Source organism: Pongo abelii, chromosome 6 (genome assembly GCF_028885655.2).
Source record: "Pongo abelii isolate AG06213 chromosome 6, NHGRI_mPonAbe1-v2.0_pri, whole genome shotgun sequence".
In the NCBI taxonomy this organism is placed as follows: Eukaryota; Metazoa; Chordata; class Mammalia; order Primates; family Hominidae; genus Pongo; species Pongo abelii.
The window spans coordinates 46,160,894-46,186,148 of NC_071991.2; the positions used below are offsets into that span (position 1 = coordinate 46,160,894).

The 25,255-nt window shown below is 37.9% G+C and overlaps 1 protein-coding gene across 5 annotated transcripts in view; it reads left to right on the forward strand.

Annotated features, from left to right (window-relative positions):
* VPS41 (VPS41 subunit of HOPS complex) overlaps positions 1–25,255 on the forward strand; it is a 188,316-nt gene that overhangs the window by 130,208 nt on the left and 32,853 nt on the right. For all 5 annotated transcript variants that reach the window (XM_054559067.2, NM_001133782.2, XM_063725581.1 and 2 more), the window contains 8 exon segments: positions 5,880–5,977; positions 8,429–8,558; positions 10,031–10,146; positions 11,421–11,477; positions 15,073–15,134; positions 17,017–17,098; positions 19,136–19,228; positions 24,172–24,299. In XM_054559067.2, the coding sequence (XP_054415042.1) occupies positions 5,880–5,977; positions 8,429–8,558; positions 10,031–10,146; positions 11,421–11,477; positions 15,073–15,134; positions 17,017–17,098; positions 19,136–19,228; positions 24,172–24,299 (766 nt within the window).

The window sequence follows — 25,255 nt, forward strand, 5'->3', positions numbered from 1 at the left end:
GTCCTGGGCAATGTAAGGTTGATGCATAAAACATGTATAACACCAATATGTGAAAATTTTGTGGTTAGAAGATTCTGGGAATGTGGTGGCAGTGGCAGCATAATTTTTCAACCTACCTAGTCCTCCCATAAAAGCAGAACAACTAGGTCACAAAACCAAAAACCCACAGACAACATTTACAACAAAACTTAGTGACAAAGGTAGTCCTAAGAGCCCCAAGACACAAATTAATGGGAAAATAAAACACTGATAGCCGCAGGGTGATATCAGCGTCTGTGTGAGAGAAAGCAGAGGGGAGCAAGTGGCCATCTGGCAGACTTGAGGCCAGGGGAACTCCAAGATAGCCAGTTGGCATTCACTGGAAAGGCCAACAGGCTGCTCTGAGTGGGCCCAGGACCTGAAGTTAGGTGTGAGAGGCTGGGCAGCCCAGCTACCCCTGGGAACTCACACTGTGGAGCAGCCAGGCCTCCTCTCTCCACTGAGGAGACACTGCTGGGAGCAGAAGAAAGCCTGAATGAGACAGGGACAATAGAAACAAAAGAAACAAGTCCAGATAACACCAGGGAGGAGCTGAGCCAGGAAATCTCAGAAAGCAAGCTGCCATATTTTTCATACCAAATGTAAACAGCAGAAGAGGGAGCTCTAAGAGTTCAATAATGGTCATTTCACCTAAAAAGCGAGCAAGGTTAAATCCATAATAAGTTTTAAGAAAAAGTGAGTAAGAAGCAGACATACCACAAAGACACACCTACACAATAGATTACAACTGTAATTTCCAGTTTCAAAAGGAGCTATAAGACATCTTTAAAAAGTGATATAAGAAATCAGAATTTGAAAATCTCAAATTAGGTGACAGGCTTCAGGAAGAATTTATAAATAAAAGCTCATTTCAGAATTGAAGACTGAACCTGAAGGAAGACAAGGAACAAATATACACAAAGATAATGTTGGTAAGAGGGATAGAAGGGGAGCAGGAGGAAAATTGTAAAAATCACAAAGCAATAAGAACGAAAAGATTTAAGGTTAAGTGATAAATACTGAAGGCAGGCAAAGATAATTCAGTCTACCAATAAAGAGTCCCTGAGGAAAAAATAAAACTAGAGAACGGGACAAATACTATAGACAATGTCAAGGAAAATTTCATGAAAATGCAAAGAAACAGAAGTTGAAATTATAAATTAAAATAGCACACTGTGTATCTGAAAATAGTGACCTATAATGAGCAACACCAAGATATGTTCTAATGAAATTACTGGAGTTTAAAGACAAAGCAAAAAACTTGGGCATCTAGACCTGCACTGTCAAACGTGGTAACCGTTAGCCACTGTAGCTGTTAAGTCTTTGTGGTATGGCTAGTGTGGATTGATTTGTGCTACATACAGAATTCCAAAGACAGTCTAGAAATAAAAGGTAAAATATCTCATTAATCACTTTTTATATTATTACATGTTGAAATAATATTTTAGGTATGTTATGTATTATTAAAATTTCACCTCTTTTTTTGAACTCTTTATCGTGGTGTAGTCCATTCTTGTGTTCCTATAAAGAAATTCCTGAGACTGGATAATTTATAAAGAAAAGAGGTTTAATTCTCATGGTCCTGCAGGCTATACAGTAAGCATGATGCTGTCATCTGCTTGGCTTCTGGGGAGGCCTCAGGAAACTTAAATCATGGTGGAAGACGAAGTGGGAGAAGGCACCTCACATGGCCAGGGCAGGAGCAAGAGGCAGGGGTAGATGCCATACACTTTTAAACCACCAGATCTTGTGAGAACTCACTGTCGTGAGGACAGTACCAAGAGGATTGTGCTAAAACATTCATGAGAAATGACCATTCATGAGAAATCCATTCCCATGACCTAATCACCTCCCACCAGACCCCTCCTCCAACATTGGGGATTACAGTTCAACATGAGATTTGGGCAGGGCCACACTTCCAAGCTATAGCACGTGGCCACTGGGAAATTTGAAATTACATATGTCATTTGTGTTTTGGCCCACATTATATTTCCGTGGGGCAGCTGATCAAGAACTCTAACCTCCCTTTTGGACAAGGACCGTGTACAGAATCGTATTCATCTCATCCTCATTCTGGATCTAGAAGACCTTGCTGAATAGAATTTTCCTGTGAATATAGTCCTTTTGAAACTCTCTTTCTTACTCTGCTAGAATCTCTGTCTTTTTCTTGAGTTATTTCTAGCATGTCTAGGAATGCTTTATCCTCCTGAATAAAGCAGAATGCAGAAGTCCTTCCACCTCCATCAGGAGGAGGAAGGCTGTGCCTCAGCTGTAATGCCCACCATAGTATAGGCATCATCTAGGTGAACATAGCACACTCCCTGCAGGGCCCGCGAGCTGAGCCTCAGCTGGCTTTCTAGATGACCTTGATCTGAAGTAAAGCCACTGTCTTTTGTGGCTACCTTTTGGAACTCTGCTGCATTTTTCATTCCAAAAAAAACCAAAAACCAAAAAACAAACAAAAAAACACCCTATCCAGCTTTTGCTTCCTGTTTTCATATATTTCCTCTCCAGCAGAATTTATGTTTATTTTCTTTGTGATTTATCTTTTCCAGATAATCAGGTTAAAAATGAGCTTCTGTAGTATTAGAACTGACAGCCACCTGTATTCAAACTGAGTCTCCTTTAGGAGAACAAAATATTTTATTTAAATAAATAGAGTCATTTTTATGTGGAATAGAATAGAATTTTAGTGAAAGTAAATAAACTGAAACTTCCATTCATCCACTGAAAATTTGAAATATAAAGTCTGTAATTACTTGAATATATTTTACAAAGTCAGTCCATAAGCTTTTATATATTTTATGTGCATTTTTTACAAGAATATATATTGTCATTCAACATTTCTTTCTCTAAATCTACATGAAGAATATTCCTTATACCTTCATGTTCATTTTGACACTACTGTCTGCAGCCAGCCCTTCTGGGACTCAGCATTAATATAAAAGATAAATAGAATCTTGTTAAATCTAAAAGCAATTATGTTTCGCTGCATTAGTAAAGACTAATGGAAAAACAAGACACCAGCATTTATTCTAAAATGTCTTACTTTGTGGCAGAATGGCTGCAGACATTTCCCTGAATCAGAAACTTACATTAGAAGTGAGTTCTTTTTTGCATGATATCATTACTAGTGGGTATTAATGGAAACGAATTGCTGAGTGGGAGAGTACCGGAAACCAGATAAATGGCCATTATTTTGGAATTCTTAATTTGAGAATCATGCTGAGTATTACTATAATTGCAATTTTGTTTTCTATAAGAGATTTTTGTTGGTATTAGGGAATTACTTTAACAAAAAGAAAGATATAATTTTGTTTCAATTTTATCCAAATGTTGATTACTTGCTTACCTGTGCATCTGGAAGTCTTGACAATATTATTTTCGTGTACCACATCTTTTCTTTATGAATAACATTTTTGTCAGCTTGTAATTTAGCCACTGAATATAGTCCGTGTCCAAATTATTAATTCTCAATTAGCAAAATTTGGCAAGGTTTAGTACTTAACAAGTAAGCATTTATTACAACATCTGGAATTGAGAAGTGAAATGATATGTGCACCTGCAATCTTTCTTTGTTTTGTTTTAGAACACATTGGAATTTCTGTCATGTTCTTAATTAGAGAACAGGAAATTTTCTGTCTTACTCATACAAGCTATTGTGGACTGGGGAGTTGGGATGTAGAGGAGGAAAGGTTTGAGTAGGATTATTTCGTAGTTTCTCTGTTCTGTATCTTGGAGCTCATTCTCAAAAACCAAGGCCTTTGATGTATATTTGGTTACCTTTAGGAGAAACACTGACAGTGTCTGTCAGCGAGACTAGGCAGCCTGTTTGGCATCCCAAGTGGGGAGAATACCTCCTTCTCCCACCCCTTGTTTTGCGATTAGGAGATGTTTTCCCTTAGGTGTCTATGGCAGACAAGCACAGCAAAGCCTGTGATTCCTGTGAGAATCTCTAATTCTCTGCTCTTCACCCAAGTTGCTGGTAAGGGAACTGTATGTGTAGCATTTCAAAAATGGAATGTGATTTAGTAAAACAGAATGCAAGTCCATTTCTACCAATCAGAGATTAGTAACCTCAGGAGTGATGACAACCAAAACCTCTTGTTAATATGTCTTCTAAAATGTGAAACTGCCATCTCTTTCATCACTGGGTCCTTTGTGGCCCCATACTGTTTAATATCATCTGTACATTCCAGCTCTCCCCTGCTCCCTGCTTCACTGCCCACATGCATACGCAGCACTGTGAGCTTCTCTAGAACCTTCCCCAGCCTGGTTACGCTGGAAACACTGTCTCTGCACATGTGGTGGAGGTTGAGGTGGTTCTCCATATAAGCTCTTTTGTGAACATTTATCACATTGCCACTTTACCAAAACTATTCTTAAGTATCTGGATAAGCACATTTGGTTCAAGCCCACAGAGATTAAGGAAAAAATGTGTTCCTGGCAGAACTGGGACCAGAGCACTTGCCCTTGGACTTCCATTGTATGGTACTTTAATTGAGGACAAAGCAGACGAAATATTATCTTTTTATAAGTTTATGTTGCTAACTATTACATCTCTTTGGTCATCCACAATTTTATTTTGGTGCGAAAATTAAATTGTGATAACAGCTGCATAAGGAGGATCATTAAAGGTCAGCAAAGACAAGGAACACTAAGTGATCTGCAAGGGAAAGAAAGAGGAGGACAAAGGAAAATTCAGTATTTCATCTGTAGTATGGATTTTATTTCTACTGTCATTCCTTTCTCTTATAGTTGGGAAATGTTAAAATGACTTGTTCAAGTTCAATTTAGTGGAAGTTATCACCCAAATTTCCTTACTCAGCATTCAATATTGGTTCCAGTATGATACATTGAGGTCCCCTAATTGGGAAAAGAGTGTGGAAATTAACTAAATCTGCAGCTAATACCACAGAACCGTGGAGATGATCTGAATGAAGAAACTCTTAGAAAATGTGGTGGGTCAGAACAAGAGTTTACTCCCAAATGAATCTGTGAAGTGTAGAGTATGATTTCTGGAAGGATCTCTGTAATACCACTACTGTATCAGTTAGCTTCTGCTCTGAAACAAGCCACTCCCAATCTCAGTCTCTTAAAACAATGATCTTTTACATTTTATAGTAGCTAATAATTAGAATCATATAATAATAATATGTGTACTTCTGAGCTTTCTGTCAGATCTTTGGGGTCCAGTGCAGTTGAAGTTACATACTTCTTAAGTGATGCAATATGTCTTCTCGAATTTAAATGGACTATTTTTTTAAAGGAAAGAGAAATTTATTATTTTTCTCTAGCCTTTATTTCACTTAAGAAATAGTGATGTTTCATCATTAAGTAATCTGTATTTATGCATCTTTTTTTTAACTTCAAGTTCTTTAAATAATATCCCTCTTCTCCAAAATAGTGTTTCATAATTACAGATAATATTCTTTGTGACCTTTGTACTACTATAATGCCTTAATTGAGAAAAACGAACTCAGGAATTTTAAAAAATTATTACTGTTACTAATAATGGTTTATATTTCTTTTTATGGGTTTCAAAGCATCTTCATGTAGTCTATGTCATTTTAAACTACCTGAGCACAGTGTCACCCTTGACCATTCATGCTGCTATTATTGTTGGACTCATTTTTGTTTGTGATGGGAATTTGCAAGTCTACTTTCCCGCATATTCGTTTCCAGGATTGATCATTGTGAAGCACTTGCAGTGCTGAGTTATGAAAGTATGTTCAACGGTGTCCCCTTTATGTTAGCTTTTAAAAAGGGGTCCACTAGCATTCACAGTCATTGTGTCCCTCCAGATGTGTGCTGCTGTTTGCCCCTGTTAACGATGACTCCTGTATCCCTTTTGTTTGCAGTGTCTCAGTTTGAAACTGAATTCTACATCAGTGGATTTGCACCTCTCTGTGATCAGCTTGTTGTACTTTCCTATGTAAAGGAGATTTCAGAAAAGACGGTAATTATTTTCTCCCCAAATACAAAGGCATGTGGGGGTTCACTTTTAGCATTACACCCAGATCAGGTTGTTCATCAGTAGCATATGCTATAATCTGAGCAGAACTTACTGACCTATAAAATAAGGTTGGCAGAGATTACCCTTTAGACCTGACATATTTACTTTCCGGAAACTCTACTCATTGCCTGCCTTTGTTCCTATTGCTGAGCCGAAAAAGAGTCTTTTTTTTTCCTTTTTTTTCAACCTCTCTTGGTATATTAGTCAAAAGGAATGAAGGATTCCTCTTGCTGAAAGGGGAAGAAACTAAGCTGACACTGTGCATTAGCAGAAATGACAGCAATGAAGTTGATCGGCAGCAACAACAGGGGTCCCTGTGGTCAGAGGGAATTACAGAAAGGGCATTTCATTATTTTCTTTGGTCCAGACATATTTGTTTACTTCCTAGTGGGCTAGTGATTCTAAGTAGCTTGATTATGGCTTTGAAATGGATTGTTGTGAAATCTCAGTTATCAGTGCAAATAATGGTACATCAAAATCTGTGGCTAATAAAAAGCAGCAGATGATCTAAATTTTGTTGTGCGTGTCTTTGGAAGAAGCTTATATATTGCCCAGTGGACAGGTATCCACACCCAGTCTCCCTTTGAAGCTGAGGACGGCCCCATTCCCAGCTTGTCTTTATTATGAGAGTCCAGGGGTCCTGCCAGCACAAGAATAGGGGTGGCTTCAAGGCATAAACAAGGAAAGCATACTGTAAAGGATTTTCTTCTGGATGCTGTGTATAAAAGAAATTGTAATTGATTCTCTAGTCCTTTACAGTAAGTAGGCAAGTGGGCTATCCTTGTTTGTATCCTTTTTTTTTTTTAAATGGCAAGAAATAAAATGGGGGAGAAAAACCCTGGGAGCCCTGGTTTTGAAGTGGTAGCTGCGCTTGAGCGTTTCTCTGAGCAAGCACTTGCATTAGGAAGCCATCACTATAGTAACCTGAAGCTCTGGGTGCCCATGTTGCTAGGCAATGAAATGCTATAGACTTAAGTGAACACTCAGACCTACTAAAATCAATAGGGTTGGCTTCTAGCCCTATTGCAGGACATCAGTTTGCTATTATTTTATTTATTTTTTGAAAATAAAGAAAAGCAGTGGCTCCTAGGGGAGTAAATACAATGCTTTTTGAGGAGGAATGTAGGAAAGATTGAGAATGTGATTGGAGAAATAAAGAAGCAGTAAAACGAAAAAGGAGAAGCCTAATAAACAACTGAGCAAAGAAAGAAAGGAAACCTTTGTTAATAAAAGAGTATTTGAAGGGAATAAATGCCAAAGACAGGCCAACCTCATAGAGCACGTAGAAAATGGACTTTTTCCAGAAGAAGAAGCGAGGGTTTTGGAGATGACTGGAACATGTTTGTGCCAGTGTATGTAGACACTCATTTTATAGAACATTAAAGTACACCTTAAATCCTTAAACACAGAATAAACTCATAAAATTAAGGCAAAAGGAACAAAGAGGTAAGCTCCCTTTGCCCTTTATTTTTTCATACTGAAAAGGTGGTTTAGCGACATTGAATAAAATTTGTTTTATATCATTCAGTATTATCCCCCAAATATTATCCCCCAGATATCCACATGATACCTTTCACATACATGCATGTTTTCACATAGTTGCAGGGATAGTCACATGCTACTCTGCATTGCCCCGTTTCCATGGGCATTATTCCATTCTCCCTGCGTATGTCTGTGTACTCACCACCATCATTGTGTTTAGTGGTTGTGTACTATTCCATCTGCTTGGTACACTTTAATTTATTAAGGTGTTCTCCTAGTATTTTACTTTTCTTTCATTCATTGATAAAGAACATGTGTGTTAGAAATTGTGCTGGGCACTGGGGATCCAAGATCAACAAAACCAGATTTCTGCTCTTAGGGAATTCACAGGCAAGGGCTGTTTGGCCAGGGAACAAAAGTATAAAATGAGATTTCACATTGCTGATGCTTTTCTTATACATATAAAAGAGCCTTTTCTATGGTCTAGTGAAGCGATTTGCTTTTTATTTTGTTCAAAATATTTTTTTATTTTGCTATTCTGATTTTGATATTTTTATTGTTACAGTGGTCAATTTTTAAGTATATTTCAGTTTTCTCCATTTTTTTTCAGTTGTTTCAAAGTTTAGCAATTTATAATTTCTCCACAGATCTGATAGATTTTTCTTCACTAGTTGATCTTTTATAGTTGCTATTTTATTTTTGGAATGTTTTCTGATTGTAAGTTTCCTGAGGCCTTTCCCACCATGCAGAACTGTGAGTCAATTAAACCTCTTTCCTTTATAAATTACCCAGTCTTGGGTATTTCTTCATAGGAGTGTGAGAAGAAACTAATATGTATGGCTAACTAGAATTAATTTGTATGATGTATAGAAATGTAATTTAAATTAATGTTTCTCTCTTTTCCCCGACTAGGAAAGAGAATACTGTGCCAGGCCTAGACTGGACATCATCCAGCCACTTTCTGAGACTTGTGAAGAGATCTCTTCTGATGCTTTGACAGTCAGAGGCTTTCAGGAGAATGAATGTAGAGATTATCATTTAGGTAAGGGATATCAAAGATCTGGCTGATATGCTTTTTTCATGGTTTTTTTCCCCCTTCCTACTTGCACTAAATGGAATTTAAATTAAGATGCTGAAAGAATCTTAAGAGAATACGTGGGTAGACCGTGTATGCTGAAAACAAGGACATTTGGATGCAGAGATGTTGCAGAACTTGCATAAGCTCCTATAGCAAAAGGGAAGGCTAGAGTTCAGACCAGGACCCAGGGGAGGATTGGGCTCCTTGTTTTTTGTTCTTGTATTTTTTCTATTGTCCTAACTATTTAATGTGACACATAATTTAATGTCAAGCCGCATGGCTCCGTGGTTGTCATATCACTCCCATTTTATGTGTCAGGAAAGTTCACTCTGGGGTGGCAGAGAAGTTGTCTTTCTTGTTTGTAACTGAGTGCTCAGAGCCTGAAGGACTTCTGGCACATTCTAGGTGTTCAGTGAATATTTGTTGAGTGGACAGAGAAATACACTTAGTCACTGCTCGTAAATACAGGGAGAACCATTAATATTTAGTCATACCAGAGACATCTGTGTTTGGCTGTTATCATACCCTTGTAAAATATATTAATGAAAATAGAACAGTTAAGCTTTGTAGGAATGCTGTACTACTTTAAACACCATTGACGTTCGTTGAGAATATTTTCAGTTCTCATTGTGGCCAAAGGAAATGAAGAAATATTCTATATATGTTTAAACTTTCTTATATGAAGACCCTAATCCGTTGAAAAACATAAGAGTATATTCTAGACTTGGCAAAAAGCAACTGTGATTCACAACCGAAAGTGTCCAATCTAGGTATTTGGCTCAGAGCAAACTCTGCTGCACACTTAGAAACCCTTCAGAACAGGTTTTATAATTGAATTCTGCAGGAAACCCTCAGACTGGCATTGTGTGCAACATGCTGAAATGATAGATTATGTCCCTAGGGCTTGGGCATCTGTCATTTATGCCTTAGGTTGTCTTGACCTTGATGAGGAGGAAACATTTATCGCTGACCGTGGGGTGTAATTGTTCTGTAAAAGTAGAACAATGCTGTAAATGGCCATAAATAAAATTTATATACAGTAGATGAATTCTAATATGCAATAGACATGGAGAATTTTTAACACTTTTTCAGCTGAAGTCAGAGTGTTAATGTATTAAACGTAGAATTTTAAACTCACCTTATTTTTTTTCAAGTTTTTTAGTATGTCATTCCTTCCCTTTCTGTCCCTCCTTCCCTCCCTTGCTTTTTTGTCAAGTATTTTTACACTTAAATATTTTTAAAAGCACTGAAATACGCTTCTGTCATTCTTTACCCTGTCTTCCACACTTACCTTCCAGCAGAGCCAAATGCACAACAGAGACAGACACATTTTCTGTTCCCTCTTGGGTTGGGTAACCTAACCAGGTCCTCTGAAACCGTTGCCAAGTTTTCTGCTGTTGAGTCACCAAGTCGTTCCTCTCTTTTCTCATCTACAGAATACTCTGAAGGGGAATCACTTTTTTACATCGTGAGTCCGAGAGATGTTGTAGTGGCCAAGGAACGAGACCAAGATGATCACATTGACTGGCTCCTTGAAAAGAAGAAATATGAAGTACCCTTGATTTTACTTCTTTGAAAGTATTGACTCATCTACAGCATAGAGAGGATAAAATATTTTTGTAATAAGTCTTTTATGTAGTCAAAGTAGAGTTTCCCAAGCCAAAAATATGTAGGAAGTTAATAACTTTCTAGTACCCCCTTCAGAAATTAGGGAACCAAAAGATTGCAATGGATTGACTGGCTTTACTGTTAAGTGGGGGAGGAGTTGGGAGTGGAGGGAGGAGGTGAGTTAGATCTAGACTGTTGGAAGTTTTATTTTTTGATTTTGTTCAAAGAAATTAAAATAGAGGTAGTATTTCAGAAATGTCTATTTGGATGTAATGAAATCGTTTATTTTATGCTTATCACGTTGGTACTCACTTAGGATGGTTTGAACTATCAGTTTGGATAGAATGATGTTGTCCACTTCATTGAGGTTTGGCTTAGATTAATTTGAATAGATAATGCCCAATATCACTTAAAAAAAAAGAAAAAAAACATTTTTCAACTTTAATAGCTACAAAGTTACGTTCTGTAGATGGGCTTATATACTAATTTAAAACAACATCAACAACAAATAGTCTATGTATTTGTTGTACTAAGTTTGTAACCATCTGAAAGGATTTGGAAAAAAATTTTTTTTTTCATTTATAAACTGTTTAAAGTCCAGGTATCGATACCTAGTTCATAACCCAGTAATTACCATGTTACTTTAAATCCAGTAGTTTCTCAAAGAAATAACTGTATGTTTTAAATATTTATGTTAAAGTAGTATTTGTAAACTTTCCAAAATAAAAACAAAATCAGAGATTTTTCAAAAACTTAATTTTAGATATACATAAACATATGCATATAGTTCACTTTTTTATTGAAACGTAAGGGAAAATGCTCCTTTATCAATATGTGTCATAAAGATTTAGAAGACAGCTGCCTTTTTTTGTATAGAGACTAGGAGACTTTGTTGTATTTTGATTTGTGTCTGAAATGTGATTCCATTGTCCTAATGAGGAAATGCATTCAAATGGAAGTGGGAGAAGTCTTCATTTTGGTTGACTGCCCTTGAGTTTGAATTCAGTGAGGTTCATTCAACCATAGCATTAACAATTCCGGTGCTTCAAGCAAAAGCCATGGGAAAATGGAGCTTTATTCGTGTAGTGCAGAATGCTAAACCATAATAACTATAGTGTTTATAACCTCAATATCTTTCTCTCCCACCTTCTCCCGTTTTCCCTCCCTCCTTTTCTGCTTTTTTTTTTTTTTTAAATCATCCTTATGTTTGGAATAAAGGAAGCATTGATGGCAGCTGAAATTAGCCAAAAAAATATTAAAAGACATAAGATTCTGGTAAGTGTGCAATTTGTTATTTGAAACATAACTATCTTTCAATAAGTTATAGTGAGACTGAAAATAATTTGAAAAGAACAGGTTTTTCCTATCTTTTGAGAATTTATTTTAAACTAATTCCCTAACCTATGAGATCAAAATATTTTATCGAATCAGTTTCTGCTTGTAAACAAGAGACTTGAACACCTGCTAGGAGGAAGTTTTAGGTAATTTGGAAACTGTATCTGTGGAAAACGCTTTAAATACAGAGCTTTCTAGTTATGTGTATGAAAGTTTCTCTAAATCGTAGGTAAAAATCACATTATCACAAAATTTATCAAAAGAGAGGTTTCCTAAAACTGCATTGCTTTGGTGTTTCCATAATAACAGACTCAATTGATTTTGTTATGGAAACTAATCTAGAACATCAAATACATTTTTATTACATTTTGGACTCAGGAAAAATAGAATGACTGAAAGCCCCTTTCTTTGCTAACTGTGACAGTGAATGTGCAGATGGAGAGCAGAGAAACTCATATCCTTCACATGTGAAGGGTCCTTGGAGACCATCTAGCCTAGTTCCCTTTTTTACGGGTGAAAACTGGAAGCTCAGTCTTTTATGCCTATTTGGGTTTCAGTACAAATTCTTTCTGCCTACATTTTCCCTACCGTAAACTTCTCTGTAAAACTCCAAATGAAAGCCTGAATTGTCAAAGAGTGCAGAAGCAAAATAATTTAGGAATAACAGGAGAATAGAAAACCAGAGCATCTTTGAAAAAAAAAAAATCCAGCCAAAATTGTGGAGAATAAGCAAGGATTCTCTAGAAATGGAAGAGAATGCATTCCGGCCGTTAGAGTAGTTAACATATGTGAAGATGCAGAGAGGTGCCACAGCTTAGCCTGCTTGGTTATGTGGGCAGTTGAGGGGTTTTTTTTTTTTTTTTTTTTTTTTTTTTTTTTTTGAGACGGAGTTTCGCTCTTGTTGCCCAGGCTGGAGTGCAATGGCACAATCTCGGTTCACCGCAACCTCTGCCTCCTGGGTTCAAGCGATTCTCCTGCCTCAGCCTCCTGAGTAGCTGGGACTACAGGCATACGCCACCACACCTGGCTAATTTTGTATTTTTAGTAGAGACAGGGTTTCTCCATGTTGGTCAGGCTGGTCTTGAACTCCCGACCTCAGGTGATCTGCTCGCCTCGGCCTCCCAAAGTGCCGCTATTACAGACATGAGCCACCGCACACAGCAGTTGAGGGGTTTACTACACAGGTAGCAAAGGCCAGATCCTGAAGTGCTGTTCATAATTAAGAGCTTGGTTCTCTCTTGGAACATCTAGAAATCAATTTAAGCTTTCAGACATCAGATTTCCCTGTTAGAAAGATTCTCTGGTGGAGATGGGGCCAGAGGAGGGCCAGCTGAGATGGAGATCAATCAGGAGGCTTCCTAATCCAGGTGGAAAGTCATGAGACTTACACAGAATCAGTAGGATTGGAGAGGTGAAGATAGATGGAAGATACAGTAAACTTTTAATCTTTGGGATGTGGTGACTGACTCTGTGTGGATGAGCGAATAAAAGTAAAAATCTAGGCTGACTCCCAGGCTTTGGGCTTGGGCCTCTGGTTTGGTGCTGCCATTTACTGATTGATAGAGATACCCTTTGGAAGGAGGAGCAGGATTGGGAGAAATGATGAATCCTATTTTAAACACATTAGTTTTAGGAATCTGTGGGACATCGTAGTGGAGCCCAGGAAAGAAATTTGGGCTGAAAAGTTGAGTCTCAGTTTCTGCACAGGGCACATTAGGGTCCTATTAGCACTACTGACTGTAACCTGTTTATACTCTTAGCTTGCTTTATGTAATTATGCTTGCTTCTTAAGCATATTCATATTTAAATGTATTTATATTTTCATACATTTTAGAGTGAGTGTCATGAACAGAGGACCATGAATGGAACCATCAGGAATGCTCTCATTCAAGGGATGATGCATACATAGTAGATTTGGAACAGCCAGAGCAAGGTCATTTCATGGGAGCTGAGAGAGGAGAGAATTCCAGGGTAAAGAGAGTTAAATGCTTGAGTAGTGGAGGTAAGCAGGTCAGAAGGGTAAGACGAGGTCAGCTGGTCAGTTGTACACTGGATTTGGTGATATGAAAGTAGTGAATTTTCTGTATATGTATTATTTATTCTGAACATGTTGTAGGGAGTGAAAAGTGAATAGGAGATTATAAAGTATGGTTTTGCGTATAGACTATCAGGTTAGCTGTGAAGGGGAAGAGAGTGAAGGCTGTAGCTGGGGCTATGGCATCCTGGGATGATGGTAGTTTTTGGGTATTTTGTGTAAGAGAGGCACTTAAACATGCTTATGCTGAGGGAAAAGAGGTAAAATAGAGTTGACATAAAAGGTTGATATAAAAGGAAGAGGAGGAGTGCAGGATAAGCTCCACAGTGGAGAAGCATGGACATGAGGAGAAAGGTTGGAAGGACTGACTCTGAAAAGGAGACATTCTTTCTCTGAACCTTGATGGGAAGAACTTGTGTAGAATTGTTATGTGTGATCTGTAAAATAAGGAAGTTAGATACTCTTTCTTCACTTGTGTTCCTATAGACTTGAAATATGATTTCTCACATAGTAGTTATTAAAGTAAAAATTTAATAAACTAAAAATGATGGGTATTTTCCTTCACTCTTGAAATGGGCATGTCCTGTACATTAGTCCTATACATTAGTTATGAATAGATTTTTTTTCTCTTAGCATGATGTAATTTCATACCAAACATGCAGAGAAGAAATGGGCTCCTGCCATTTTTTTTTTGCCATCCAAGAAGGTATTTCATATGCACCTTTTTGTACATAAAGTAGAAATTAAAACCCAACTTTTGTTATATATATCAAGCTTAAGCTTCTGGTGAAAATACTTTTAGGTGCAAATAGTATATGAGAAGATGAGTCATGGGGAGATCAAGCAAGAGCTGTCCTGCCATGCCTCTGGTGATGTTGGCCACCCCAAATCCTTTCAGAACCCAGGTAGAATAAGCGAATAAACATGAATACTCTGAAGCCAGTCACTTCCCTGCTTTCAGCCCAATTTCTTCTTCTGTAAACTGATGGGTTTGAATCACAGGTTTTTCTGAGCTCATATCAACTTTAATATTCCCTATTTCCTTTAGTATGATAGTCATTATTTCATTTTTCTTATAACTTCTCTTCAGACTTGGGGTAGAAGAAGTAGGTAGCTTGCATTCTACAGATGAAGGCACAGGAAACAATTTTATATACATTGACAATGTGGAATTGTTAGATCATGTTTCTAATATCGAATACCTCCTTTATGAAAAAATGTCTTAAAGGGGGCAGATTAGGAGCCTTTAAAATACTAACATTATTTACTTTTTTTAATGACCTGACCTGTGAATTCTAAAATGTATGAAAATATAAATACATTTAAATATGAATATGCTTAAGAAGCAAGCATAATTACATAAAGCAAGCTAAGAGTGTAAACAGGTTATAGTCAGTAGAGCTAATAGGACCCTAATGTTGTGCCCTGTGCAGAAACCGAGACTCAACTTTTCAGTTGCTTCAGTTAAATTTTGACATTTCTTCATTTGGCTTTCTCTAGGATATTGGCTTGGCATATATAAATCACCTGGTGGAGAGAGGAGACTATGACATAGCAGCACGGTAATGATGACATTTTCACAATTATTTGTTAATATAAATAGAATTGAGCATTGCTAACAGTAAAAATAAGCCGTTCTTTGCAGTTGACATTTTATTTTTGTACATCTTTCTAACAAGGGTAATTTTTGAATATTATTTTTAAATTATAATTTTTGAATATTAATGATTTCAAGCACAGAATCAGTTTAATGTATATTATTTTCCCAACTATTTCATTTTTACCAAAAGAGAATTGTTTTTCTCATTATTTAATGAGAAAGGTATCAAGAACCATGAAGGATCTCAGACTTTACCTATTTACAGTCTAACAAGTTAGCCTGTCATTTCCCTGGTTGCTGGCAGAAGACAAGAGACTCCCAGGTCAGAGCTAAAGGACTCTCTGAGCAATAGTACCAGCCAAGGTACTGCTACAACAATAGTAGTCAACTAGAGTGTCAACATTTGCCCCGATCCCCAAGCCCCAATTCCCACAATGCAACAGAGGGTGGGCATGGAGATCCTGGCCATGCAGTGGGCCTGTGATACGGAAGAGGACCCCTGAGCTTAGGGTATCTGAATCTTTTCTAGTGACCAAGAACCCCATGTATTAGTCCATTCTCACACTGCTAATAAAGACATACTCGACACTGGATAATTTATAAAGGAAAGAGGTTTAATTGACTCACTGTTCAGCATGGCTGAGGAGGCCTCAGAAAACTTACAGTCATGGCAGAAGGGGAAGTAAATGTGTTCTTCTTCACAAGGCAGGCAGAAAGAAGAAGAACAAGAGCCCAGTGAAGGGGGAAGCTCCTTATAATACCATCAGAGCTCGTGAGAACTAACTCACTATCATGAAAACAGGATGAGGGAAACCATCCCCATGATTCAATTATCTCCACCTGGTCCCTCTCATGACGTGGGGATTAATGCTAACTACAATTCAAGATGAGATTTGGGTGAGGACATGGCCAAACCCTATCACCTTGTCTGCCTTTTGTCCTAAAGACATCGTTTTACCTTTATTGTACTGGGCAGTAAGAAACCTTCCCTTTCCTCAGGAGGGAGACACTATAGAAATGTCCTCTCATTTCTAGAGCTGTTTGCTTTATAAGCATCCTTGGAAGATAGTCCAGAAGAAAGTGCCTCTGCTTATGATTCAAAGAGAATTTTCCCAACCAGAGGATGGCAATTAAATAGAAGTGACCAGACCCCAGGATCCTGGGTTGCAGAGGTCTGTGGTGGGCAGAACACATAAATGTTATGTAGTGGTGTGCAAGTCTGTGTGAGGGGTTCCCACTGGAACTGGGCAGTGCCCGCTGCATGACTGCATGGCAGCCCTGGAAGAGTGCCCTCAAACCAGCTTCTCATCTCCTGAGGTTATTTAAGAAAATGTGTTTCTTTGATGTGTAAAGTAAGGTTTCATTCATACATAATCAGTCCTCCAGGTTATATAGTAGAATAGGATTCTGATTTTCTGAAGTCTGATTTTGTAGTGCATAATTTAAAGCCATTTAGAAAGGATCTGGCACTTTGGGGTATGATGAGTTTTCTTCAAGGCAAGAAAGGTCCCCCGAAACCAGCAGTGCTCCTCTGGGTAAATGGGAAACTTAAAACAGGCAGATAGTTGGGAAAGCCCCTAGTTGTAGTCTTCTGAAAGTGATTCATCTTTGTTTATAAGCATTTTATATTAACTTTTATAAGTTGTGTTAATTTATGTATGCAACCAAATGAGTAACAGTAATATCTTTATGTTCATTGGTACTTGAGATGGAAATTCATCAAAACTCTGAGAAGAGAGATTTCTCTAAACCTCTGGGGAAAATATCTACTTATTCTGTCTCTGTTTGTTTTTTGTTTTTTTTAATTTATACTTTCTTTCTCCCTGGGATGTTTTTACTGCCAGCAAATGCCAGAAAATTCTTGGGAAAAATGCAGCACTCTGGGAATATGAAGTTTATAAATTTAAAGAAATTGGACAGCTTAAGGTAAGCAAAGCCTTATTTTTAACTCTCAGTTTCTGCAAGTAGTATATTAATATTGCAATGGAAACAAAGATAATAGTACTCAGCTCTTTTTTAGGACGTGATTATTATCTCAGATGGAAAGAAAAATCAAACTTTTAGAGACAGTTTCAAAATATAAGCCTCGTGTAAAAAAATACACATATATAAGATTATATATATATTACATATACAATGTATTCACTTATCTCTTTCCAGTTCTCTCTGTGTTTAGATGAAGTTTTCATGCTCTTTTTAATGACTTTTGAAAATAGGTGTAATCTCATCCAGTAGGTTATAAAGCATAAGACTTTTTTTAGATTTACTGAATAATAATGTATTTTTCAAGTAATATTTTACCTGCGGAAAGACAGATGGAAAAAATTAACCACCTAGCTCTAATGAAAAATTTTGATGTTTCTTTTTTTAAATCTTTCAACTTAGTTCACAACATCCTAATCAATCAATAAAGTATTCCCATGTTTGTTTTAAACATTTAAAAAATTTTCAGTATTTGTAGACCTTTTGAATGCTCTCTTGGAGTTATAAATATGCTTTAAAAATTCCCAGTTACCCATCTTGTCAACTGTGTGACTCCTCCTGTCTGCCCTGTAAATGTTACACTTCTCATTGGGTTTACTGGATGTTTTCTGGAGGATTTTATCCAGTCGTGCCTCCCTGTTTACTTTAATGGCTGTGTAACTTGGACCTTTTTTTTGAATATCGTGTGATGGCCGTTTCTCCTTTGTATATACTGCTGATGATGATAATTCAAGTTAATATAAATCCATTCCTTCCCAAATTCAGTCCTTTTCCATTGAGTCTGTGTTTATGATACACAATATACCCATTCCCCAGGGCGTATTAGCTCAAAGCCACTGTTCTTGATTAGAACATCTTACACCCCTCCTCATTCTGTTTAATCTCCACTTCTTGTCATTTTTTTCATGTCAATACCAATCGGGGCTCTTCTCTTCCCCTGTGGTACCATTGCCTTAACTTTTGCCTGAGCCATAGCAAATGCCTTCTGATAGGTCTGTGGGCAGCCCTAGCCCAGAGTTATCTGCATAAAAAATAAGTCTGGACTCTCACTTCCCTAATACCTGTTGCTTCCCTCCTGCCTATAGAATAAAATCAAAATTCCTCTCAAGACCCCACCTCCCCTTCCTCTCCAGCCTCACCTCCCTTGAGTGACACCATCTCGCATCTCTGGGCTCCTCTGACCTCCCTGCACACAGATGCATGTTCGTGGCTCCACGCCTTTGCTCATGCTATTCCCGCTGCCAGATGTCCTTCCCCTCTCTTATTTTTTCCTGAGAAACCCAGGGCTTTAGTAGGCATGGTTCTCCTCTGCTGCTGCAGCACTGTGCTGACCCCTCTCTTGTAACACTTACCACACAATACAGTTATTGTCTGTTTAATTGTCTGCATATCTTTCTTCTAGAACTTGTGAGCTCCTTGGGGATGGTGACCTTCTCTGTCTGTCCCCAGTAAAAAGTGTGGTGATTGGATCGTAGGGCATTATAGGGTCGTTGAACAGTATTTGTAAATGTGACTTTTAACACAGTACTGAAAATATCTGAAGAACACAAATGTGTTTTTCCTAATTTCAAAAGATGATTATGAGTTGGTGAAGGTTGATAAACTCCAGTTGAAGGAAGGAAAGATGAATAGATTACCTGTACTCCTCGATTACTTAAGAAGTCGACTTTTTTCATCTCTGTGACTTTCTCCCTCCTGTTATTTAGATTTCTGTTAACTCATCAGGAAGAACAGAGAGATAAAGATTAACCTAGGCAATTTTTAAATTCATTCATACATGTATATACTTTTGAAAATATATTATAATTTATTGTTAGAAAGTAGTTTTCATTTAAATCCTCTTCAGAACATTTTTTTCAGAGTACTGTATTGCCTCACATTTTTAAAGTAAAAATATACTTTATATTTTCTGCATAATTGGAATGCAGTTTTGTTTTGCCATTTTTTAAAGGATTTTTTTTTTTCCTTTTCCTTACCTAGGCTATTAGTCCTTATTTGCCAAGAGGTGATCCAGTTCTGAAACCACTTATCTATGAAATGATCTTACATGAATTTTTGGAGAGTGATTATGAGGTATGGTGTTCTGATATGGTCATATTTACTTGTTCTCGATGGGAAGTGTTAGGAAATCTAGAAAGGAATACAATGGAGCAATGCCTGTAAAGGAAACAGATTTGTAGTTTGCATGTGGCAGGTGAAACTGAGCTAGAGAAACTTCAGTATAACTCATGTTTATGTAGACAGTGAAAACACTTAGTCCATGTGCATTTTAAGGAATTCCTTAAAGTTACCTTCTTTCTAGAACTAAAGAAAAAGAGCTAAGTGCTATTTTGTAGATTTCATAAATACAATAGCAGCTGCTATTCCATCTTTGATATCATCCCAGAAGAAAGAGAATTATGAGTGTTCTGTGAAAATGATGAAGAGTACAAACTTTCTTTGCAGATGCTGAAGTATGTTATAATTTTCCTATTTTTAAAGTAATGTAATTTAAGCATTTAAAAAATTTATTGTTTTTATGATTCTGTTACAGTTCTTGCACATGACTGAACTCTTATTTTTTCATGAAACTTTTAAAAATCCTGTATCATCAAAGTTACCCTGTTGATTTCATATCTGGAACACTTTTTACTGAGATGGAAAGAAGCATGACTTAACTTTAGAGACTGTAGATGTTTTCTCCTGAATGTTTTAGAATGTCTGTCTGGTCAGTACTGTTAAGGAGATTGTAAATAATTTGTTTTTATTTTCATAAGCTCTTATAAATAATTCATATTTTACCTTCCCTTCCCTTATTCTCAGCTTAATTATTTAATTTTGAATTAAATTGTCACATAATCAGTCAAATAGCTGTGTTCCCTAACAACACTTTTGATCACATATTATGTGGAGAGAAATTTTGTGTTGCTAAACAGAGCACTGAAGGTCAGATTACAAAAAACAAACTGTACTTCTCTGGAATATTGACTTGTCAATTTTTTTCTCCCTAAAAAGATATGAAGTAATATTGGAGATAAAGATGCTTCATGACTTCTTTGTATGGGGTTTCTAGTCATATGCCTGTAGCTTTGCCTATTAACTTACAACCCAGCAGAGTTAAACAGTTAAGCTTTGTTTAATATTAACGACAAATGTATAAGCATGTTAAAAACTGGATGATTTCTGTGGCATTTCGTTTCATGAGTACTTTCTAGATTTTTACTTACTATAATAGGTGCTGAGGTTTTCTATAACTTTGCTCATTCACTCATAACAGGTCCCTTGTACCTGTGTCCTCTAATTAGTAATAATGGCCACAGATAGATTTTATAAATATTTCTTGGGTAGCACATTTATTCAAGGGTACACAAAGCCAGTTGAACAGAGAGAAGCCTAACATGAAATATGATAGATGTTTATTTCAGTTTATGGTGGGGTCATCATGCTTTTATCACACAAGATGACTGTTTTTTTTGTCTTTATTTTGTGTTCGAAGTTGGCAGTACTATGAGGCTGTTGCATGATAGGGAAAAGAAAAAATGAGGCCAAACTTTCTTCTTTCCCTGAGCATTGTTATTAATGGTCTAGGGGCTACTGTGAGCTGCTGGTATTGGGGTAGAAATCTTTACAGACTACTTTGTCTTATATAGTCTTAAGAAAACAGGGCTGTCACAGTGGCTCACATCTGTAATCCCAGCACTTTGAGAGGCCAAGGTGGGAGGATTGCTTGAGCCCAGGAATTCAAAACCAGCCTGGGTAACATAGTGAGACCTGTCTATAAAAAACTAAAAATTAGCTGAGTGCTGTGACATATGCCTGTACTCTCAGCTATTCAGGAGGCTGAGGTGGGAGGATCACTTGAGCCTAGAGGCTGAGGCTGCAGTGAGCTGTAATCATGCTACTGCACTCCAGCTTAGGTGACGGAGTGAGACTCTTTCTCACAAAAAGAAAGAAAGAGGCTGTGTGTGGTGGCTCACCCCTGTAATCCCAGCACTTTGGGAGGCTGTGGGAGGCTGCGGTGGGCGGATCACAAGGTCAGGAGATGGAGACCATCCTGGCCAACATGGTTAAACCCTGTCTCTACTAAAAAAAAATACAAAAATTAGCCAGGCATGGTGGCGTGCACCTGTAGTCCCAGCTATTTGGGAGGCTGAAGCGAGAGAATCGCTTGAGCCTAGGAGGCGGAGGTTGCAGTGAGCCAAGATAGTGCCACTGAACTCCAGCCTGGGCGACAGAGCGACACTCCACCTCAAAAAAAAAAAAAAAGAAAGGAAGAGAGAGAGAGAAAAACAAAGAAAGAGGGAGAGAGAGAGAAAGAAAAGGAAGGGAGGGAGGGAAGGAAGGAAGGACAAGGAAAGGGAAACAAAGGGAAGGAAGAAAAGAAAGAAACTTGATCTGAAATATTATTTTGGTTCTACAAACATTTTAATGTTCTGATTGAATCCATTCCCAAATTTCTGAAGTAAAATTTCAATCATATTAATATATAAGAAGTTTGCAATCTAAATGGAAAGTATGTGGTCTTTTGTTCTGGTCTCTTGCCATCCTTCCAGGGGCTACTTTGGTAGAAATCGGGTGGAACTTTAATGAAAACTATATTACTGATTCTTTTGCGCTTTTCTTACCAAATCCTGGTGCATTACAGAAGCAGCTTCTATCACATTGTTTTCATTTCTAAGTATTATTTAAACAAATTCACAGTAGTTCATTAAAGTATTAATGGAGTTATTTAATAGTAATAATGTACTATTTTTTATATAAACCAAAAAGTGACTGGGGCAGATCTCAATCGATTTAAAGGTTTATTTTGCCAAGGTTAGGGACATATTTGGAGAAAAGAAACAGGGTCTGTGTCCTGTGCTTTTTCCAAAGAGAGTGTTGAGGACTTCAAAATTTAAAGGGGAAAGAGCAAGCAGGAGGCAAAGGAGGAAATTTTAAAAATAAATAAATAAATAAGTAGGGGAAGAGTAGGCAATGAGGCACTTGGTCACATTCCAGTGATGCTCTGATTAGCTCAGGGAATCTACATTTTACATGTAAAAAGAGAGAAGTGGGGAAAAAGTCAATTATGCATTCATCTCTTGCTCGGTAGATCTAGCTTTGACATGAGATAAAGGAAGCATGTGAAATGACAGCTCTCTGTTTGGGAACAAAAGGAAGGCAGTTTTTGCATGACTCAGTTCCCTTAACTTTCCCTTTGGCCTAGTGAATTGGGGGTCCTGAGAATTTATTTTCCTTTCACATTTAATAACGTGGACGTTTTTAATTCTCTTTACTATCTTATGAACATGTTTTTGTTCTAAACATTGTCAAGGATCAGTAAGTAAACTGCTCCATCATACTTTGAGTTATAAAACATGAAGTCTAAAGCTGGGAATCAGGGAGTAGAGACTGAGCAAGATACTGGCCCAGAATCAGCTGTGGGACGGAAACAGGATCAAATCAGGGAACCACAAAATTTGAGATCTAGAGATAGCCAGGGTAAGAGCCAGGGGATAAGACTTGAGCCAAAGTCCCAAATTCCAACGTAAAACTGGCATTAGAAGCCAGAGTGGAAGGAGGACCAAGATGGTGACTTGTTAAAGGTATAGAATGCTGGACAGTTTCACTGTGGGAGCAGCCCTGTCCCAAGCAGACTGCCACGGTCAGTTGTGCTGGCTATACAGTGCACAACTGCATAACCAGTTGCACCCAGCAGCCCAGGCCTAAGTGCATTAGAGGACTCTTGGTGGTGAGGAAAGTAGCTGACTTGGGTAATATCTGTAAGATGTTAAAGCTGTCATCCAAATGTTACAGTTAGTCCAGAATGGGGATAGAGCAAGTCCAACCTAAACTCTTGTCCATGCACTTTATAGAAGGAACAGGATACCTTTCTTAGTTGTACATTTTGTAAAACTAAGGACAGAAGTAGATGGCACGACCTGCCTCCCAAGAATGCTAAATGGAGATTTATAGTACAATAATGTTCCCTGCAACTCTTCACCACACCTAAACTCATAGTCTGAAAATTGATGAAATATTTATTGAACAAACTTTTAATCATATAATTGTTTGGTCTGTTATGTGGCTAAAAGTGAATACTTTTAGGGATGGTTTAAATTTGGTTTGTTTTGAGAATTTAGGAGAAACCAAACTCAGTTTCTCATGCTGTGCTCTTACAACACAACACTTCTGTGACCAAATGTCTGGGTTTTTCCGCTACACACCAAGAAAGCAATTAGTTCTGGAGTGGACACCAGCTGGGTGTCCTCTAATTCAGTTCATTCTAACACTGTCTACATGAAGATAGCATCAGATCCTGCAGGCTGAGGGCTCAGGCCCACAAGACTGCCCCCACTTCAGACGTACCAATCACAAGTTAAAGGCTGTCACCTGTACTTCTGACTGGTCAACTATAAACTGGCGTTCCCACTACCACCTCCTTAGATTTGACTCATTTGCTAGAGCAGCTCATAGAACTCGGGAACACTTACATTTACTGGTTTATTATAAAGAATATTGCAAAGGATACAGGTGAACAGCCAAATGGATTAGATGCAGAGGGCAAGGTATGTGGGAAGAGGCATGAAGCTTCCAGGCCCTCTTTGGGTGCACCACCCTCCAGGCACCTCCAGGTGTTCAGCTTTTGGGGAGCTCTCCAAAGCCACTCCTTTTGGGTTTTAATGAAGGCTTCATTACTTAGACATGATTGATTTAAACATTGGGCTATTGGTGATCGGTGTAACCTTCAGCCCCTCTCCCCTCCTTGGAGGTTGTGGGGCAGGGGTGGGGGTAGGGCTGAAAAGTTCCAACCCTTTAATCCTGTCTCAATCTATCCTGTGCCCAACCCCATCCTTAAGTTACCTAGGGGCTGCTAGCCACTGGCTGCTAGCCAGTCAGCTCATTAGCATACAAGAAGACACATCATTTTGGAGATTCTAAGGATTTTAAGAGTTATATGCCAGGAAACAGAAGGAGGACCAAATGTATATTTCACAATATCACAACTATTATTCTGTTGAATGAGTGTTCTTTTTCTGTTTTTCACCTTTGGTTAGGGTTTTGCCACATTGATCCGAGAATGGCCTGGAGATCTGTATAATAATTCAGTCATAGTTCAAGCAGTTCGGGATCATCTGAAGAAAGATAGTCAGAACAAGACTTTACTTAAAACACTGGCAGAACTGTGAGTATACTTAAGTGTTTCTTTTTCCATATCAGTCTGTGTTGAAAAGTTTTTCATACTTTAGATTTGGCAAACTCCAAGTGGAGAGGATGCATTTTATACCATTTTCCTACATTCCTTCTTAGTAAAAACCTTTCATAAACCTCAAATGAGTAGGAGATAAGGACATGTGTGAAACTGTACAATTGCAATGTAATCTGTTTCCCAGAGAAGAGAAACCCTAACACACAGCGCTTGGGAGAGGCAGTGGTTAGGAAACAAAAGGGTGCCAAGTTTTAGATCACTCAAGCATAACAGTTTCCCAATGAGTGAGGCTCTGGATTCTGCTCTTCTAGGGTCTTCAAGTCAGTTAATTTAATCTCTCAAATGTCAATTCCTTATGGGATAATTTTAAACTTTAAAAGAGATGTCATAATAGAGGACTCCCTGACCCTGAGTCAGGGCTCAGAAAATGGCAGCTTGGTTAATATTTTTCATATTTCTTGGGCACATTCAGTGATGCAGGCTTTGTGCGAGATGCTTATGACACAGAGATAGATAAGATATGCTCTCAAGTACCTTCGATCTAGGGAAACAAGAAGCATGCTGCAGGTCTAGCCGAGACGACCATCCCTACATCCACCTCTCCTCAGTGCCCCCATCACCTCAGACCACTCCTCTCCCTTCATTTTCTTCTTTTGCCCAAAACCAAGAAAGGTATACCAAAATGACCTAGAACTCTGGACGTATTGGATTTTCCACAGAGGAGGTTGTGTTTATGGCATTCTAAGTTGAAATGCTAATCATTTTCTCTTGGAAACGTTGTCCTGTTAGATGCCCCTTAGAGTCTGCAGCGCTGTTCGTAATGGACCAACAGTACAGCTTCAGTTCAGTGAGCTCTCAAGAGCTGACTTAGGGACTTAATGTGAAAAACATTGTTTCAATGGAAAAACACATTTCAGTTAGACACAGCCCCC